The following is a 21,961-nucleotide window of genomic DNA, read 5'->3' on the forward strand; positions in this document are numbered from 1 at the left end:
TAATAATTAAATGGAGGGAACATCTGTCAGTGTACTTGTTACATGTGTACATTTTAAGTGCTTGATTGCTTTTTTAATTATATTGGAAGAACTATACCTAGAAATGCGTTTTCACGTATTAGGCACATGGAGGATGTAAAATGCGTCTAAATGACAGCACAGGTACCTTTTGTCCTTTTTATAAAAAAAAACAAAAAACACCCTGTGGCCCTCGTGCTAAATTGGGCAAGCCCCCCTATATTTGAAATTTCTCCTTAAATAATCTGAACTTATCTGAATGCTCTTATCGTCTGCTTTATAATCTATTTATGCACCAAGCTGGCACTCTGCAGACAATGCCCTGATTTTGCCACCTGAGGAGAAACCGTGCAAGGTGGAGTCATGAAGCATGAAATAGTTATTGTGGAGTTGCTGGCAACTGTGACTGTACCTCCTTCCTCAAATAGAGGGTCACCTTTGTGCTGCGCTGCCAAGCTTGTGGTTACCTGCCTTGCTTTATCTGTCTGTAGCCCTGTGTTTTTCTTGTAGCGTCATGCATGCTGCTGGAGAAAGAGCCGGCACACTTGTTCCCCGTGACGGCAGCGGCTGGCACATAGAGGCCATGGGATAAACTAAGGTGGAACAGAGATGGCGAGAACTTCGACATTTTACAGTATACAGCCATGGCCAGAAGTTTTGAGAATGACAATTGTTCGTCGCCAAACTGTTCTTGGATGGTTGGAAGGTTGCTCTTGGAGGATTTTTTGGTAACATTCTTTACTGCCAACAGTAAAGCACCCTGAGACCATTCATGTGTGGGGTTGCTTCTCAGCCAAGGGAGTGGGATCACTCACAATTTTGCCTAAGAACACAGCCATGAATAAAGAATGGTACCAAAACATCCTCCAAGAGCAACTTCTCCCAGCCATCCAAGAACAGTTTGGTGAAGAACAATGCCTTTTCCAGCATGATGGAGCACCTTGCCATAAGTCAAATGTGATAACTAAGTGGCTCGGGGAACAAAACATCAACATTCTGAGACCATGGCCAGGAAACTCCCCAGACCTTAATCCCATTGAGAACTTGTGGTCAATCCGGGTGGACAAACAAATACCCACAAATTCTGACAAACTCCAAGCATTGATTAGGCAAGAATAGGCAGCCATCAGTCAGTATGGGGCCCAGAAGTTGATTGACAGCGAATTGCAAAGGTCTTGAAAAACAAGGGTCAACACTGCAAATATTGACTCTTTGCATAAACTTAATGTAATTGTCAAGTAAAGCCTTTGACACTTATGAAATGCTTGCAATTTTACTTCAGTATACCATAGTAACCTCTGACAAAAAGGTCTAAAAACACTGAAGCGGCAAACATTGTGATAACCAATACTTGTGTCATTCTCAAAACTTTTGGCCATGGCTGTACAATACTGCAAGCCATTAGCCCATGTGTGCGAATCACCGGAAGCCACTAGCCTGAGCCTGATAAGCAAGCCACTAGCTCATGTATTCTTAAATGCGGCAACTGTTATGGTGCGTATCCACTACACGAGAAAAATTAGCGATTGAACGATTACGACATCATTATCGTTCAATCATTTATTAATCGTGCAGTGAATAGGCCGGCAACGACCAGCGATGCGCGCTCCCACTGGTCATTGTCGGCACTTATCGCCTGAACATTTAGCCCAACCTGTCGATATCGACAGGTTGTGCATGCTCGGGGATGAGGGAGGGTTGGGCACAATATCCACTGCACAGGATGAAGAACGATTGAACGATTACGATGTTGTACAGCCGTTCCATTCTCGTGTAGTGGATACGCACCTTTTATACTTCAAGTATTTTTCCAATCTGCCTCATCATACCAACCACCAATACAAGATTGGGCACAATTCGGTGGATGTGGCATAATGACGCATGTTGCATCAGCCCAGTGTGCGCCAACACCACTCCCCAGACTTGGTAGACCTACCCTCTGTCTAATCGCTCTTCCCAAACTTACTTTATCATTTGTTAAACTCATACTTAGTTCTAAACTGACTCTGGAACAACTTCAGTAGAGCAGCTGCTCGTTGGGAGCTTTTTGGTTTTCATGGCCCAGTAGCTTCACACAAGCCTCAAATAACCATGCACAATACCAAATACCAGCTTTACTCTGGAGCAGGTGAAATGCTTTCTCTAGAGTGGTTTTAATATCTGGCAGTTTGACGTAGGAATCTGTGTTTGGTGAATGCCAGGAGAACAACTCCTGCCTGGATGCATACTGCCAACTGTAAGGTTTGTTGGAGGAGGAATAATGGTCTGGGGCTGTGCTTCATTTTTTGGGCTGGAATTATTAATTTAGCCTAAAAGGGCCTACAGACCCAAATTGAGGTCCTTCAAAAAATAAGTTTCCAGGTTTGTTGTGGAACAATTTGACTGGCCCTGCACACAACCAGCACAAAGAGACCTCAACCCCATGGAACGGCTTTGGGAGTAATTGGAAAATGACTGTGAGCCAGACCTCATCGCCCAACGTCAGTGCCAGACCTCACCAATGCTCTTGTGCCTGCATGGATGCTAATTTTTTCAGCCATGTTGCAAAATCTAGTGCAAACTCTTCCCAGAGGAGTGGAGGCTGCTTATTGGAGCCTATGGGGGACCTAGTTCATATTAACTTCCCACAATCCAAAGTGTGATTTTTATTGCAAGAGTTGTATCCTAATTGACCAAAATAATGAATGCTTCTTAAAGTGGAGAGGAATGTTACATTTTATTTTGTGATAATTTTGTGATACTGTATGAGGGTAAGTTGGTCTTAGGCATGTAGGTTTGCCGGCAGCAGGGATGTCTGGAGGAGCCTTTGCTGAAGGTGTTGGCTGAATCTGTGTGACAAGATGATGACTTATATGAGTGTTTAGTTTCTATGAAAATCATACCTGACAATGTAATTATTCTCCTCCATTGTAAAATTAAGTACAGCTATAATATATCGGTAGATACACAAATGAGCAGTTGAGTAGGAAACTTTCAGACACACACTTATCTCTCTCCAGCGTTTGCAGAAAGTGTGGAAACACCTGAGGCTAATACCATTCATCCAGTGTTCTTCCCTAGAATTTTTTTCCAGCAGGGTGGTATCAAGAAGTAGCCGGGTGGGTCCTTCCCAATAATAAAATGTTTTAAACCCTGTCCTTATAATGATTTAAACTTGAAATATGCAGTGCCCCCAGACTGGCCCCTTATGCAGTGCCCCCAGACTGGCCCCTTATGCAGTGCCCCCAGACTGGCCCCTTATGCAGTGCCCCCAGACTGGCCCCTTATGCAGTGCCCCCAGACTGGCCCCATATGCAGTGCCCCCAGACTGGTCCAGCCCAGAACTTACCTGTACATGCTCGGCAGCGGCACTCCTGCTGCCTCGCTGTGACTGGATCTAGCAGGCGCTCAGGGTAAGCTCTTCACGTCACTGGTGATGTCATGACGTCACCCGCACAGTGCATCACTGGGAACGCTGGCCTCTGAAGCGATCTGAGGCTGCAGAAAACAGCCTGGGGAGAACACTGATTCATCTATACTACTTTGGAGAATGCACTTGCTTTAATAGTGCTGGAGAATAGCATACATTACATGTATGTATATTGCTGACTAGCTGATGTACCCAGTTTCACCAGGGTAGACCTTAGATCAGAGGTGGGCAATAAGCTGCCCTCCAGAGCTCTATTGCTGAACTACACATCCCAGCATGCCTTGTAATCAGTGGCGTCCCTCACAGCTGTATAACCTGGTGTGGGGAAGGATGCTGTGCTCGTGGCAAAGCCGAAAGGGGGTGTGACCTCGCAACAGGGGTGTGGGAAGGGAGCGTGGCCTCGTGACCCAAACCCCATAGTACCGACTCCCGTGCTTTTTACTGGGAGGGCCAGGGGGTGCAGGAGGTGCGGACTGCCCTGTGTGCAGTGCCGGCTCCCTCACAGTGTCAGGAGCCAAGTGCTGCACTTAATACTACAGTGCAGCACCCGGCTGCTGTCACTGAGGGGGAGTCTGCACCTTGGTGTCATCCCTCGGTGGATGACACCCAGGTGTGGCCTGCACAACCCTTGTGACGCCACTGCTTGTAACCATTTTAGCATGGTCGAATAGCAAAACTGTGGCAGGACATGCTGGGATGTGTAGTTCTACAACAGGTGGGGGGCCACTAATCGCCCACCCCTACCTTAGATATTTACTGTTTCCATTTCCATCTGACCACCGCAATAACACATTAATCCTTCACCTCTACAGTAAGGCATCACCTCTATAGTAAGACCTTACCCTCCCTCACCTGTGTACTAAAACATTCCACTCCCACACCTCTGTAGTAACACCTTCCTTATCCTCACCCGTGTTGAACACATTCGATTTTCCCCTCCCTCACCTAAGTAGTAACACATTGCCCTCCCTTACCTCTGTAGTAACACATTACCCCCGCTCAGCCCTGTAGTAAGACATTGCACAGGGGGAGGAAACATTTTAGCCCTTTTCACCCCCTCACTAGTCGAATTTCAAAAAATCTCTTCTTAGTGGGCACCTACGTCATGGAAGGAATATACTCCCCTATTTTCATGTTTCTAGGTCCAGGGGTTTGGGCTGGGCGTTGGTTGGTCAATCAGTCAGGACATCTGATTTTATATATATCTAGATTACGGGCTAAAATAGCACCGCAGAAAATGCTCAAGGTCTCCTCTTAGCTAGTTCCTAACTAAAGGTTCACTAATTGCTTTACTTGCTCAAGGCCTTGCAGATCTTTTTCTATTTCTGTCCATTAGAAACCGATAGTCACTATTAGTCAGGATATGACTTTGCTTAGATGTTTTGCTGCTCCTGACCACTGGAGGCCGCCACTTGCTAATGAGCACAACCCTCCATGAACATGGCTATTATTTGGGCCTTTTAAATAAGCACATTTTGTTAGATGCATTGCTCCGGTATTATGATCTGTTCCTGCTTGTGCTTGTGCTATGTAAACATTCATTGCCTGATAACACCAGCCAGAACTGACAGTTACTACAACCTGAGACACGTCTCTGTTTAGTGCCTTCTATGGTTTATTACATGTAAACCCTTACCCTTACTTGTTCCTGCCTCCTGATTGCGTGCGTTGCGTTTTTATCGTATCCCAGTGCTCCCAGGCCAATATTGTAACATTTCTATCTTCAGGGATCTACCAGTACTATTACTATTATGGGTTTTGCAATGTTCAAGTTGTATTGGGCAGTGCCTGTATAACTTGTATTAGTCCTATTGGGCCATACAGGTACGAATGTCAGTGGATTGCCAATGCAATTATATGCACTTCCTAATGCATACGCACCATCCCACTGCTATTGGTGTGGCGAGGCCATAATCATCATCATCGGCACTCACACCAACCGAAATACGAACACCTACCAAGATACCTACACCGACCGAGATACATATGGCTTGTGAATCGTGCTTACATTTACAAAGATACGCATGCAGCCCGTGACAAATCGCTAGATGCGGCCACATTTAGACCTACGCGCGTCTCCGAATCAGGACCATTATTTGTAAGGTTCCTGGATTGCTCGCCTTGCATTGATCTTTGGGGTCAATCCTATTAGGTGCGAGTTGCTATTTTCTCTTTTTGCAATCCAATTAGCTACTGGCACTGAACCAGTCAGACTGAATTCGCATTTTTCCATTCGCATCTCCCTGAGGGTGAGAGATGGAAAGGAAAATCTTTATTTTAAGGTTAAAATGTCGGGACACTGTGCTGAACTCCTTGGACACCCCCTACTGACTAATTAGGCAAATGAAAGTTTCCAATCAGCTTAATTAGTCCAATAATTACATGTAATTTTTGGGGGTAAAAAAAAGTCCTCCTCAAATTACCCCCATATCAACTTTTTTCATCCATTTAGGCACCCCAAATTTATTTACAATATTTTTTTTAATTGAAAAATAATTATTTTTTTCTTTAATCATATTTTTTTACAATTTTTCAAGGTGCCCAAAGTACCACAAAATCAATTCTTTTCCTACTTTTTTTTTTTTTTTTTTGTTTCGTTTGAGATTAAACAAAAAAAGTGTGCTTTTTTTATAATTTTTTTGCATTAAAAAAAAAAAAACACAAATCAGCCATTTGACACCATTTAAAGACCCACAGTACCTTTTGGGGGGTCCAGGATGGTCTCCCCACTTTTTCATGCACTTCTCACATCTCATTTGGCAGTCCATGCGCACCCCTCCGCTGCGAGTACCGCGAATAGGCATTTTTAATTGGATTTGAGAGTTCTTGGGAGCGCGCACATTAGTGTGAAGTCTGCAAGTTTCAAGAAACAAACTCGCAATTCGCACCTAATAGGATTGACCGCTGTGTGTAGTAAAGCTTGGGTACACACTATACGATATGTCGTACACATCGTATAGTGTGTACGCCCGATCCGTCGTTCCCAGCCATCGTTCATCGCATTGTCTCCATCCACAGTGCAGCACGTCCGATGGGATGATGCAATGAACGAGACGTGCTGTTACAGGCAGCAGGTAACAATACATCACGCCATCGTGCGCCAGATTGTGCAGTGTACACGGCGTTCGCATGTATCGTTACATCGCTGGTTCGCACTGTTGTATGGTGTGTACCCAGCTTTTAGGGTTGTAGGCTATTGGGGTTTCGATGTGGTCTACCCGTTTCACTGTTATAGTTCAATGGGCGGAATTCAATTATTTCTAGCCGCTATCGCGCCCGACGGAGCTATTCTATTCTTGCTCCTGTCGGGCGCGATCAGCTGGGGGATGAGAGCTGAAATGTGAGAAAAGTGACATGTTTGGGCGCCCAAACATCACTTTTCGCGATCGCGCCCAGCACTTTGGTCGGGTTTAGCTGCTTTACGCGGCTAAACCTGACCTCTATGGGCGCGATCAGCGCGAATATCTTGGACAATTGTATAGCGGCCCGCGATCTCCTGTCACTTTAGACGGGAGATGCGGGCCGCGAATACAATTGAATTCCGCCCATAGAATGTTTTGGTTGTATTACGTGTCATGTTCTTATAGGTCATAAAATGTTTTTTAGATATTATGGAGTTGTATATTACCACAGCCGCTGCTGGTGCTGCTACTAGACTGGGCATAGATTATCCAACAAAATGAAGTTTTTGGGATGGTCTAGTTCAACTCAGGGAATAGGGAAGTTATTATATTTGACGTGGTTGGTGCTAAGCCAGAGGTTCTTTCTTAGCCTGCTCCATCTCATCTCACCAAGGTCGCCCAACCTGTACTGGGCAAGTGCCCCTTTAATATTATACTTATTGGTGCTGATACAGATTTGCCAGCCCTCGGCACCACTTTATTGGTCCAGTAGATTAGTTTTACCATAACACAAAGGACTCTTTGTTACTACTCTTATTCTTACAGACAAGTTTACAACATACAAGAGCTGGAATGCTTGGCATGTGACTTATGAATTACAATAACACGGCTGCCGGTTTGGAAGACCTGCGGTATCTGGATTGCTGGACTCTGTGCCAGATTACAGGAATGTAATAATAGCAGCGGCTATCGTGAATTAATGTGTTTGAGGCACAGAGTTGTCATTAAGTATGGAAGCAGGCCGTAATAAAAAAAATGACAGCTCAGCTTTACAATGGGGTGTCTAAGCTATATGCGTACAAGTATTTCAGCCCACACTTGTCTGTGAAATGTTGGAACTGCCACATCTGCTGCTGGAAAGAAAAGTTGTTATATATAGCACGTATATAGTTTTTTCTTTTCTTTAGTTTGTGATGTATATTTAGATGATGCAAGAGCTCCAACAATGATTAAAATACATTTTCGGTGGAGTGGGAGTGCTCAGTGGGGTAGTAGAGAATATGGCAACCAATCAGGTTTGAGGTAGCATTTATCAACTACATCCTATAATGATAGGAAGAAGCTGACTGGTTGCTATGGATAACTTCTCTGTTCTTTACACGGCTTGATACATCTATATTCCCTATCACATGGACACACATACAATTTAGAGTTTATTGTTATTATTATTATTGTCAGAAGCCAATTAACCTACAAGTATGTTTTTGGAGTGTAGGAGCAAACTGGAGAACCCGGCAGAAATGCACGGAAACACGGAAAGAACATACAATCTCCACACAGTGCGTTGGTCATGTACTGAACTCATGACTTCAGAGCTTTGAGCCCGTAACGCTAACCACTATACCAACCATGCTGCCCTGCTTTCTTTGTTGCTTGGGCATAGAATATGCCTATAGTTTATCTAAACTGGCGCTTAGGCGGCCATTTTCAAGATGGCGGCGTCGCCGCGATTAAATATTAACCTGAACTTGTCTTAGCCAATTGTTTAGCTTCGACAGCTTAAATGCTTGTTGCGACATAGATCTATAAAATATTAGTAACAAGTAGTAACCGGTTTTGATCTAGAATTCGGGGCAGCGGGAGATTAGAGCTTGAAACAGGACTCTTCCAGATAATGCGGGATGATAGGCGACTCTGAATTGCAGACAGCACAGTACCAGTATACAGTACTGCAGTGTCATTCTATTAGTATACAGTACCAGTATACAATATAGCCCTGTCATTCTATTAGTATACAGTACCAGTATACAGTACTGCAGTGTCATTCTATTAGTATACAGTACCAGTATACAGTACAGCCCTGTCATTCTAATTGTATCATACTTGTCTACTTTTGAAAACTTAGGGAGAATATAGTTTGTAGTAGAACACAAAGCGTGCCGTGCTGTTAAAGAGGCGTGTCTATCTCCACCTATGGGTGTAGCTATGCTTAAATGCTTTTTGCGACATAGATCTATAAAATATTAGTAACAAGTAGTAACCAGTTTTGATCTAGAATTTGGGGCAGCGGGAGATTAGAGCTTGAAACAGGACTCTCCCGGACAATGCGGGATGATAGGCGACTCTGAATTGCATACAGCACAGTACCAGTATACAGTACTGCAGTGTCATTCTATTAGTATACAGTACCAGTATACAATATAGCCCTGTCATTCTAATTGTATACAGCACAGTATCAGTATACAGTACTCCTCCATCATTCTATTAGTATACAGTACCAGTATACAGTACAGCCCTGTCATTTTAATAGTCTATTGTACAGTAACAGTAGACAGAACAGCCTTCTTGCACTATTAATATACAATGGAGCCTAATTCATAATAGACTTACTGGTAATTGGCCTACACACAGACTCGCAGCGCATGTACGCAAAACTCACCGTGCAACAAACATACCCACACATCCGTTTGAACAGTTACTGAGTGAGGCTTCCTCTGTCATCGGTGTCAGGTATTGCTGTCTGACCTGTGTACACTCCCAAGAGACAGGGGAAAAATATTCCGATGCAGAGACTTCAAGAGATCCCATCACTGGTCAAACACCAGTGTAAATCTGAGTTGTCTGGTTAAACACCAGACTGGTGACAAGTCTATCGCCTTTCTGTCAACACCAGTCATGTATCCGGCTCTTACGTGTCCTCGATTTCCCAGAACAGTCCAGTTTATTGACACTAAACCAATCTTACGCTGGATTGTTATATATCTACAACTCAAACATCTGGTTCCCAAACTAGTAGCAAGAATGTCTAATAGTTACTTTAGTGTGTCTTTAATTGGCTGAGCAAATGGCAGGTCAAATGGGTGTTTTGGTTTTCTGTCCCAGAATTAGAAGTCCCCTATCCCTTTCAGAGGAGGAAGTGTCCAACCGGTGTAAGATTTAGGGGGAGATGTACTAAGCCTTGAAAAGTGATACAGTGGAGAGTGATAAAGGACCAACCAATCAGCTCCTAACTGTCATTTTTCAAACAGAGCCTGTAAAGAGACAGGAACTGATTGGTTGGTACTTTATCACTCTCTACTTTATCACTTTTCAAAGCTTAGTACATCTGCTCCGTAATCTTAAAGTTGCCCATCTCATGGAACACCCGGGAGCATCCATAGAAGTATTATTTAATGAATCCTATTTGATAAATCTATAACCAAATGCTTAGAATAGTACCTTAGGTATTTCCTGTGAAGGTGTTATTTTCTGTCGACTGCCATTAATTTGTCTCGTCACCCAGTTACCTTTGCTCAAAGCTCTTCTATCAATGTGCATGGTAATAACCGTTTTACAGTATGGCGTGCCTGCAATAGAGTATGGATTCATTGGCGTATGGTGCCTGGTGGTGCGACCACGTGCGGAGGGTGACATATATAGCAGGGCCAGCAAATAGATAAGTTGCCTCTTGGCATGTAAGGAGACACAAATAAAATATACATAGGGTAACACTATCTAGTATATGCTTGCCACTGTATTGGACAACTAGGGGTATATTTACTAAAGTGCGGGTTTTTAGAAGTGGAGATGTTGCCCATGGCAACCAATCAATGATCTGTAATGGAATATTTGCCGTTGTCTCTAATACCGTATATCAGCGTAATAAGGCTACTTATTGGTATAAATGTGTTTGTTCTTAAATCCTCAAAGTCCTAAGATCATCATCTGGTAAAGTGCAGGCCTGTGAAATGACCCTGTGCTTTGTTATTGGTGGGGCCAGGTAAAATGTCCATAACTCATAAGAAAGTCATTAGAAAGACCGGGGAGAGCTGATTCTGGAATATGTCAGAGGCCAGTTCCCCAGCTGCAAATCTCTGGTGTACAACAAACAGAATTACTTTGATAGAGAAAAAGAAATATACCCCAAAGTACTGTATGTGCTCTGAAGACTATCGCCTGAATATAGAACCTCCGCAGTTCTGTAACACTGAGATGGTAACGGTGACCTTCCCTTGTGTCAGATATTGTACCTTTCTATCAGGGCGTGCTCTGGAATATGTAGTGTATGTACCAGCATCAGGCCACAAAATGGCTGCCTCCACCACTGGTCAGGCAACTGCCAAATTCTAAAGTAATATTACCAAACCATTTCTTAACACGCCATTAGGCTGATGCGCAGTAGAAAGCAAATTAGCCGTAATTGCTTCCGCATTACGTGAATGGAACTTAATGCGTATATTCGGCCGTACGCACAGTTGTATGTATATCTGAGTTTAAACCGTGCCTTTCTCTATGCTTGGTTTAATTTGCATCATCATTACCAGTGCCTATTTGCACCAGCCATACCCCCTGATGCGCATTGGCCATCTGAGAACAGACCTAATTACGCGTACGCTCAACCTTGCATAGTCCAACGATGCATTTGGTTTGCATTTGGTTTCCGAGCATGCGCAGAGTGAAAATGCACAAAGTGCGCTGTGCAAATGGTCTTATGTTTAACCCTGCATCAGCCACCATTGGTCAATACAGCTGGGAGCAATGCCAGCGATGTCCCCATTTCCCGCTGCTCAGATTCTGGACGTCATGCTCCACATATTTTGAAAATATTACACTTTTTTCCCTATAGTCCTAAGGATTAATATGTGACACTAAAGGTGCCTACACACTAGGTGATATTTTACACGATCCGCCCGTTTCCGATGCATCGGAACAAGAGATGGTGTAAAATATGTCCAAATCGTGAGTGTCCGCTCACGATGCTGATGTGCGTCCCCGCTGGTCATACATCGCATCTTCAGATCTTGCCTGATGCAGGCAAGATCTGAAGCTCTCAGGCACGATTCACTGGAATAGTATAGGATGCACGATAGATTGTGGGTCAATTTGAACGTTTTTTTAATACAAAATCGTGCCCACGACTGCTGGGGGAGCTGCCGGGGGAGAAATCGGACACTATATTGCATCGTGACCACATCGCCTAGTGTGTATGCACCTTAACACTGTTCATTGATAAGGTATTGATTTAGTTGATGTCTGGTATTGGCTTTGCTTTTGCTATAAAAATGTGATTGTAAACCCATATTTCATATTGTCAACAAAATATACCACACCCAGGGTGAGCATCCCTAACCTCTAACCCAATCCATACCCCTATAGTGCCTGCCATTAGCCTCCCCTCCTGCAGCCTAACCCTAACCTCCTCTCCCATCCCGTAGCCTAACCTCCCCTCCCACAGCCTAACCATAACCCTCCCATCCCATAGCCTAACCATAACCCTCCCATCCCATAGCCTAACCATAACCCTCCCATCCCATAGCCTAACCATAACCCTCCCATCCCATAGCCTAACCATAACCCTCCCATCCCATAGCCTAACCCTCCCATCCCATAGCCTAACCCTCCCATCCCATAGCCTAACCATAACCCTCCCATCCCATAGCCTAACCATAACCCTCCCATCCCATAGTCTAACCATAACCCTCTCCTCCTGCAGCCTAACCATAAACCTCCCATCCCATAGCCTAACCATAACCCTCCCATCCCATAGCCTAACCCTCCCATCCCATAGCCTAAACATAACCCTCCCATCCCATAGCCTAACCCTGCCATCCCATAGCCTAACCATAACCCTCCCATCCCATAGCCTAACCATAACCCTCCCATCCCGCAGCCTAACCATAAACCTCCCATCCCATAGCCTAACCATAACCCTCCCATCCCATAGCCTAACCATAACCCTCCCATCCCATAGCCTAACCATAACCCTCCCCTCCTGCAGCCTAACCTCCCCTCCTATAGCCTCAACCCTAACTCTCCGCTGCCACAGCCTAACTCTCACCTCCAATAGCCTAACCCTGACCCTCCCATCCCATAGCCTAACCATAACCCTCCCATCCCATAGCCTAACCATAACCCTCCCATCCCATAGCCTAACCATAACCCTCCCCTCCTGCAGCCTAACCCTTCCATCCCATAGCCTAACCATAACCCTCCCCTCCTGCAGCCTAACCATAACCCTCCCATCCCATAGCCTAACCCTCCCATCCCATAGCCTAACCATAACCCTCCCATCCCATAGCCTAACCATAACCCTCCCATCCCATAGCCTAACCATAACCCTCCCCTCCTGCAGCCTAACCATCCCATAGCCTAACCATAACCTTCCCATCCCATAGCCTAACCCTCCCATCCCATAGCCTAACCCTCCCATCCCATAGCCTAACCATAACCCTCCCCTCCTGCAGCCTAACCATAAACCTCCCATCCCATAGCCTAACCATAACCCTCCCATCCCATAGCCTAACCATAACCCTCCCATCCCATAGCCTAACCATAACCCTCCCCTCCTGCAGCCTAACCCTAACCTCCCCTCCTATAGCCTCAACCCTAACTCTCCGCTGCCACAGCCTTACTCTCACCTCCAATAGCCTAACCCTGACCCTCTGCTGCCGCAGCCTAACCCTAACCTCCCCTGCCGCAGCCTAACCCTAACCTTCCCTCCCATAGCCAAAACCCTCAGTTGCCTGCAGAATGTCAGCATTTCACATGACCACTTCACCTGTCGACATTGTGAGCATGTCTACATGCTGCAGATGCCACCATATTCAATGTTGATATTTTGATAATGTCAACATCATAACATTGTGGAGTAGACATTATGAATGTCTTCATTGTAAATGTCGAGATTATGACTACATTCCCATATTTCTTATTATTTCTGTATTTGTCTGTGGCAACTATTAAATGATACATGTATAGTGTAAAGGCGCGTATCCACTACATGAGAAGGCTGAGTGATTGAACGATAACGATATCGATCGATCAGTCATTCATTAATCGTGCAGTATAATGCCGGCAACAACCAGCGATGCGCGTTCCCGCTGGTTGTTATCGGCATTTGTCATCGCCTGAACATGCAGCCCAACCTGACGAGATCGGGGATGAGGGACGGTGCCTTGTTCAGTGTGGGCACATTATCCACCGCACAGGATGATGAACGACTGTACGATTAAGTGTTGTAATCGTACAGTCGTTCCACGCTCGTGTAATGGATATGCACCTTAAGACTACTTACTTTATCTGATGGTGCTAGTAAGTCTGCCTGCAGAAATCACTGTCCAGTACAGGTCCATTGTTTCTATTCCATTCCCTGGGCTGTCCTGTTGGGTTGGGTATGAAATCCCAGCACTCTGGATGCCTGCTGTCAAAAGACCGACAGCGGCATTCCGATGCTGAGAATTCCCGACAAGGGAGAGGTTAATACCCTAGCCTCCTTAACCCCCTAACCCTAACTCTCCTGTTGTGCACCCTAACCCTCCCTATCCCACACTCTAACCCTCATCATTAGTGCCTAAACCTAACCCTCCCCCCCCTTAGTGCCTAAACCTAACCCCCCCCCTCTTAGAGCCTAACCCCCACTGTACGTAGCCTAACCTTAAACCCCCCAGGGTTCCTAACCTTCCCTTCCCCGCAGCTAAGACCTAAGGGCTCCCGCTGTACTTACCATCAGCATACCGGCTGTCGGGATCCCGGCGTCGGGATTCTGGTGCCGGTGTCTTGTCCACGGTTGGGGATTCCAGCACCGGGATTTCGTCACCCGGCATGCCGATGGTCGGCATTTTAACTACATCCCGTCCTGTCAGACTTTCTAAGATGGAATAAGCCCCTCACTATAGAATAGCTAGGAGGCATGGGCTAAAGGTAAGGGGCAGGAGGGTGACATTGATGGAGACATGGCCAAGTCTTTAAAACCCCAAATATAACCGAGCAAACATAATTTCCTAAGTGTTCTTATTACTCAAATAAATAAATGAAAAAAAAAAAAAAATATATATATATATATATATATATATATATATATATATGTATAACAAAGGACAGCGGTACTCGGGGTCTTGTAAAAATCAAAGCGTGCATTCAAAGATATCACAGCATAATACCAACGTTATGGAGCCCCTAGTCCCTTTGTCAAGGTGGGAGCAAAAAGGGGCTACGGGCCCTGAAACGTTGGTATTATGCTGTGATATATCTGTGTTAGGGATATTTAAGCAAAGAAATTAGTTGAGGGCACAATTCATTTACTGCCTGACACTCAATAGACTTGTTCCCTATTAAACAATCCTTCCCATCACTGCTTCCTTTCAGCGGATTGTAGTCTGCAGCGCCATCTGCTGGACAGATAGGAAATACATCTGCTGGAAAATTATTTTAATGAATGAATTCTGATGCGTGCTTCTGGCATCCTCCCAAACGTATATTGCAATGTAGACAGTCTGCATTACAATTTGCAGGAGTAAAAGGATCTGTGGCCCTGGCTGTAAGAGCACCAGGGGCCCCCATCCCACACTCAGACTCTTAAATCCATGTGAAACATACATTATGCGGAATCCGTATGTAATGCCGGCGGCGGTTTAGCCACTGGTTCAAATCCCGGCAAGAGAAACCCGACAGCAGGAGATCCCGACGCCGACTGGTATGTACCCTAACCCCCAATCCTAACCCTCCCTTAGGGGTTCCTAACCCTAAAACTCCCGGGGGGGTGCCTAATCCTAAATCCCCTCTGGGGGATGCTTAACCCTAACCTACTCCAGGGGGTGCCTAACCCTAACCTTTCAGTCGTCCCGAACTTACCTTGTTTGGGCTGTCGGCGTTCCGGCCTAGGGATCCAGATAGGCGTTGGTATTTTGAAGTGCCCCGTTGAGCTTCTCGTGTCGGGATATAGACCGGCGGCATTTAGTCCACCGGTCTATAAACTGGATCCCCATTATGCAGCGCTATGATTTTAAAGTGCACCCATCCCAAAGTGTAGGCATGAGAATGCAGGAACCATTGATACTGCCGAGATGCGGAAACTGCCGCTAACACATAGTGGATGCAGTAATTTTGACGGGTTGAGCATGATATCCCGGCGGTGACCATCCCGACGGTCACAATCGCTGTGGTAAAATCCTATCGGTCAAAATCCCGATGAGTTTTACCCTAAACCACCCATCACGCAGCCTAACCATCACCTTTGGCAGCCTAACCATAACTGTCTCCTACTGCAGCCTAACCTGTCCCCTATACAGCCTAACCCTATCAGTTCCTACTGCAGCCTAACCTTTCTCCTACTGCAGCCTAACCTTTCTCCTACTGCACCCTAACCTTTCTCCTACTGCAGTCTAACCTGTCTCCTACTGCACCCTAACCCGTCCCCTATACAGCCTAACCCTATCAGTTCCTACTGCAGCCTAACCTTTCTCCTACTGCACCCTAACCTTTCTGCTACTGCAGCCTAACCTGTCTCCTACTGCAGCCTAACCTGTCTCCTACTGCACCCTAACCCGTCCCCTATACAGCCTAACCCTATCAGTTCCTACTGCACCCTAACCTGTCTCCTACTGCACCCTAACCTGTCTCCTACTGAAGCCTAACCTGTCTCCTACTGCACCCTAACCTTTCTCCTACTGCAGCCTAACCCTATCAGTCTCCTACTACACCCTAACCTGTCCGCTACTGCAGCCTAACCCATCCGCTACTGCAGCCTAACCCATCCGCTACTACAGCATAACCCTATCAGTCTCCTACTGCAGCCTAACCCTATCAGTCTCCTACTGCAGCCTAACCCTATCAGTCTCCTACTGCAGCCTAACCCTATCAGTCTCCTACTGCAGCCTAACCCTATCAGTCTCCTACTGCAGCCTAACCCTATCTGTCTCCTACTGCAGCCTAACCCTATCTGTCTCCTACTGCAGCCTAACCCTATCAGTCTCCTACTGCAGCCTAACCCTATCAGTCTCCTACTGCAGCCTAACCCTATCAGTCTCCTACTGCAGCCTAACCCTATCAGTCTCCTACTGCAGCCTAACCCTATCAGTCTCCTACTGCAGCCTAACCCTATCAGTCTCCTACTGCAGCCTAACCCTATCAGTCTCCTACTGCAGCCTAACCCTATCAGTCTCCTACTGCAGCCTAACCCTATCAGTCTCCTACTGCAGCCTAACCCTATCAGTCTCCTACTGCAGCCTAACCCTATCAGTCTCCTACTGCAGCCTAACCCTATCAATCTCCTACTGCAGCCTAACCCTATCAGTCTCCTACTGCAGCCTAACCCGTCCGCTACTGCAGCCTAACCCATCCGCTACTGCAGCCTAACCCATCCGCTACTACAGCATAACCCTATCAGTCTCCTACTGCAGTCTAACCTGTCTCCTACTGCAGTCTAACCTGTCTCCTACTGCAGTCTAACCTGTCTCCTACTGCAGTCTAACCTGTCTCCTACTGCAGCCTAACCTGTCTCCTACTGCAGCCTAACCTGTCTCCTACTGCAGCCTAACCTGTCTCCTACTGCAGCCTAACCTGTCTCCTACTGCAGCCTAACCTGTCTCCTACTGCAGCCTAACCTGTCTCCTACTGCAGCCTAACCTGTCTCCTACTGCAGCCTAACCTGTCTCCTACTGCAGCCTAACCTGTCTCCTACTGCAGCCTAACCTGTCTCCTACTGCAGCCTAACCTGTCTCCTACTGCAGCCTAACCTGTCTCCTACTGCAGCCTAACCTGTCTCCTACTGCAGCCTAACCTGTCTCCTACTGCAGCCTAACCTGTCTCCTACTGCAGCCTAACCTGTCTCCTACTGCAGCCTAACCTGTCTCCTACTGCAGCCTAACCTGTCTCCTACTGCAGCCTAACCCATCCGCTACTACAGCATAACCCTATCAGTCTCCTACTGCAGTCTAACCTGTCTCCTACTGCACCCTAACCTGTCTCCTACTGCAGCCTAACCCGTCTGCTACTGCAGCCTAACCCGTCTGCTACTGCAGCCTAACCCATCCGCTACTGCAGCCTAACCCTATCAGTCTCCTACTGCAGTCTAGCCTGTCCGCTACTGCAGTCTAACCGTCCCCCTAGTGCCTAACCCTAACTGTCCCCTTTGGCAGCCTATCCTTACCCCTCCCCATCGTGCCTAACCCTAACCTGTAACCCTAATGCTGATATTGTGACCGTCGGGATGGTCACTGCCGGGATCCTGACTACATCCTATTTTGACCGCTAGTCCAATATTCTTAAGAAAATAACTGACCATTTTATTAGAAAAACTCTTTGTGCCTCATTCCTTGGGAGCCATTTTGTGCCTCATGCCTGAGTAGCCACCCTAGTGCCTCATATTCTCATAGATATTGGTTCAGTCCACATAATGGCTGTAGTTGCTGTTTTAGGAGCAGTTATATAAATCAGAATACATGTTGAACCTAGAATGCATCTGGATTAATGTGGTCAGTGAGTATAGACAACTGTGTACTGTTCTACTGTCAACTTGTAAAAAAAAAAAAAGTAATTTTCTACGTGTCCCCTGTTTTCTGCTGCAGCCCTTCCGCAAGGCCGCAGCCCAGACCAGATGTATCACAAAGCAAACAATGACTGCGCTCTGTGATAGCCGGGCAGTGTGAGAGGCCTGGAGCAGTACAATTTATGGGAGCAGCTCTACATGTTCATCAGTCTCAGAAATAGCTTTTTTCTACTGCCTGCACCATAATTTAAAAGACACAGAAGACGTTTTTATTTCTAAAGATAGTAAATGCTTTAACGCTGGTATTCTTCAGTTTTCTGTTCTCTTGCCAGAAATACATTTTTGCAGAAATACTTCTCAGTTTCTGTCAGTAACATTCCCTTCAGGAATGACAGGTGGATAGGGATTCCAGCTACTGTACAAGATTGTAAAATGAATTTGCATTTGGTTTTCAGGTTGCATCTCGCCGCTATGAAGGGGAATGCGGACTGTCTAAGGGTTATGCTGGCACATGGCGTAGATGTCTTAGCGCAAGATCTATCAGGTACTGTCATTCTAATTCATGTTTTAAAAAGGTCTGTCTTATGTACAATTAAGCAGACTACTTATCATTGGTAGCTTAGTGGGTGCCTGTAACTAATAACATGATGTACTGCCCATATTTACCATGTTGCGGCTGCTGTACAAGCCCCGGAGAACCCCTCACACACTGACACCCCCTCACACACTGACACCCACTCACACCCACACACCCCCTCACACACTCATCCCTCCCACACACACTCATCCCTCCCACACATGCTCACCCCTCCCACACACACCCTGCTCACTCACACTCACACCCCCTCACACACTCAGATCCCCTCACACACTCACACCCCCTCACACACTCACCCCTCACACCCTCTCACCACTCACATGCTCACACACACGCCACAACCCCTCACACACTCTTACCCTTTACACACTCACACCCCTCACACACTAGCTACACCCTTACACACTCTCACCCCTCACACACTCACCACACTAACACCCCTCACACTCACACATACTCTCACCCTTTACACACTCACATGCCCACACACTCACCACACTAACAACCCTCACACTCACACACCCTCCCACACACTCACACCTCACACGCCCACACACTCACCACACTAACAACCCTCACACACCTCACACGCCCACACTCACCCCTCCCACACACGCTCGCCCCTCACACACTCACCACACACACCGCACACACTCTCACCCCTCACACACGCTCACCACACTCAAATGCCCACACTCACCCCTCCCACACACTCTCACCCCTCCCACACACTCTCACCCCTCCCACACACACTCACCCCTCACCACACTCACGCCTCCCAAACACTCTCATGCTTCCCACACTCTCATGCTTCCCACACTCTCATGCTTCCCATACTCACGCCTCCCACACACTCTCACCCCTCCCACACACTCATCCCTCACCACACTCACATGCTCACACACTCACCCCTCCCACACACACTCACAACTCACACATGCTCACCACTCGCACACTCTCACCCCCACACACTTCCACCCCTCACACACTCACATGCCCTCACACTCCTCAGCACACACTCACTCCTCCCACACACACTCACAGACAACACACACCTACTCAGCTATGATTTTGACACTGCCTAAGAAAGAGAAACCTACGTTAAAGGTTGATGAATCACCATCCCCATAGAGATCTATGGAGATCGCTGGAAGTAAATAGGTTAAGGATATAGATTTCCCCAGCATTACCCATTTAATAAATAGCAGGAAGTACTCCAAACTCCAGCGCTTTGGCTGATTGCAGGTTACTATATAGCTAATTGCATACTTTATGTAGAGCAGACAAAGACTGTTGGTCTGTTTCATCCTTCTTTATTATGTGGGCTTATTGCAGCACTTAGAGAAGTTTTACCATTCTAAGCTGTTTGTTCACAGGGGGCCGTGTATTATACACACACTGTTGGATGTGTTATACACACATTGTTGGATATTGGTAACAACTGGTGCACAGGTGACAGATCATGTTTTGCAGTTCTTACAGTTATTTTAGAATTGGAGCCAGACTTGGACTCTTAGGTGTCGCTAGACAGAGACGCTATATGGAGATGGTGTGACACATTACTGATGACTTTTATATATGTCATGACCTGCAGTAGTAAATCCAGTCATTTCTAAGTCAGAGCAAAGATACAAACAGAGGGACAGAGAGAGGAATGTTGTTGAAAGAGCTTCTTATATTGTGATGGCTTTATATCATTACATGTTAGGAAAATTATATTAATGTTATATTTCCTCTAAAGGGTATCTCTACTCATAAGGTGCCTACACAAGGTACGATTAAAATGGACAATATCGATCGTATCGTGCATTTTTTGCCCATCAACGACCAGCGATGCTTGGGCACGATATCGACCAGATTACTATAGGGATCCACAATCGTTGTTCACGGGTCGTTATAGTCGTTGGAGTATTGGTGGTGTGCTGGATGATCGATATCAATCGCCCAGCACGCACGGGAGATCGAACAACGATATATCGTTGTCGATCGTCTAGTCTGAACGCACCTATAAAGGCTTGTTTCTACATTCCAACCCTCTGTTTACAATCAATATTAATATAATCGCCTACCTAATGTCCATCCCGCCCCTGACCACTGGCTCTGCACATCCCTGCAGGTTCCGCAGGCTCTGTATTCTACCTACCTGCCAGCTGAATTTTTAACCATATAACTGAGAGTCGGGTTTGCATCTTCCGATATTCCAGCTGATTGTAAAGTATTATATACTGAAAGCAAACTGTATAAAGTACATTAAGCAAATCTAGTATTGCATCACATTATAATAGGGGAATATGGGATTTCGGATCTCCAGTAATGTGTCTCCCAGCTATGAGATGACCAAGAGCACTGCCAGATGAGGTCAGCACTGTAATGTGACTATTGCGTATCTCAGCCAAATTGTAAATGATTGGTTACATACATTACATCAACCATATGACTTCAAAATGATATTCTATGCATAGACATGACTGAGGGTAGCACAAATATAGGGCCGGCCATCAAAGGGGTCACCATTGATGGCATGAACCCATCGATGGTTTCATCCACCGATGGACATTCCTATGGTGAGCAGTGGGCCAATCAGGGAAGGGGGCAAGACTAAATGGGGGCGAGGTTAACCACAGGTTAATAAGAGAAGGGGGCGCCGGGAAGGTGCCCCTGCACCGAAAAGAAAAATAAATAAAACAGCACTGCAATCGATGGCAAAAATATCAACCATCGGTGGGAAAATCATTGATGACCACCCTTACACAAATATTGGGGTGTTTAACCATCCTCAGTACCCACAGAGCTGGCTCCTATGCTATTAGGTAATCGATTGAACCTTTGTATCTCTATAAAGTCGTTGTAATAGGGAAATGAACATTTGTTGTGTAGATCCCTTTTTGAGATCTGTTTTTTTATTACGTTCTCTCACCAATTGTTTATTTTACTTTTAGGACACAGTGTTCTACACATGGCTGTGAAATATAACCACATTGAATGTGTAAAGCGACTAATACAGGTAAACACAACCTTATTTTTCACTTATTGTGCTACTGAATATTAAGAAAAATCTGGAGGCTTAGGGGTCTATTTACTAAGCAGTGTTAGGAGACAGAGTGAAAAGTGATAAGATAGTGATAAGGTGCCAGCCAATCAGCTCCCAACTGTCATATTTAAAACACAGCCAGTGAGATGGCAGTTGAGAGCTGATTGGCTGGCACCTTATCACTTTTCACTCTGCCTCCTAACACTGCTTAGTAAATAGACCCCTATATAACGTTCTGATATGACCAGTGTCGGCTCCAGAGGTGGGGCTGCAGCGTAGTCCAAAATTCAAATGGGGGAGCCACACCAACTGCCAGTGA

At 45.9% G+C, this 21,961-nt stretch overlaps 1 protein-coding gene across 2 annotated transcripts in view; it reads left to right on the plus strand.

Annotated features, from left to right (window-relative positions):
* Window positions 1–21,961, plus strand: part of RAI14 (retinoic acid induced 14) — a 181,230-nt gene that overhangs the window by 107,876 nt on the left and 51,393 nt on the right. For both annotated transcript variants that reach the window (XM_088466963.1, XM_088466964.1), the window contains exons 4-5: window positions 18,469–18,557; window positions 21,551–21,615. In XM_088466963.1, the coding sequence (XP_088323089.1) occupies window positions 18,469–18,557; window positions 21,551–21,615 (154 nt within the window). The remainder of the gene's footprint in view (window positions 1–18,468; window positions 18,558–21,550; window positions 21,616–21,961) is intronic.

This window comes from Taudactylus pleione, unplaced genomic scaffold, assembly GCF_031769625.1.
Source record: "Taudactylus pleione unplaced genomic scaffold, aTauple2 ptg000068l, whole genome shotgun sequence".
NCBI lineage: Eukaryota > Metazoa > Chordata > Amphibia > Anura > Myobatrachidae > Taudactylus > Taudactylus pleione.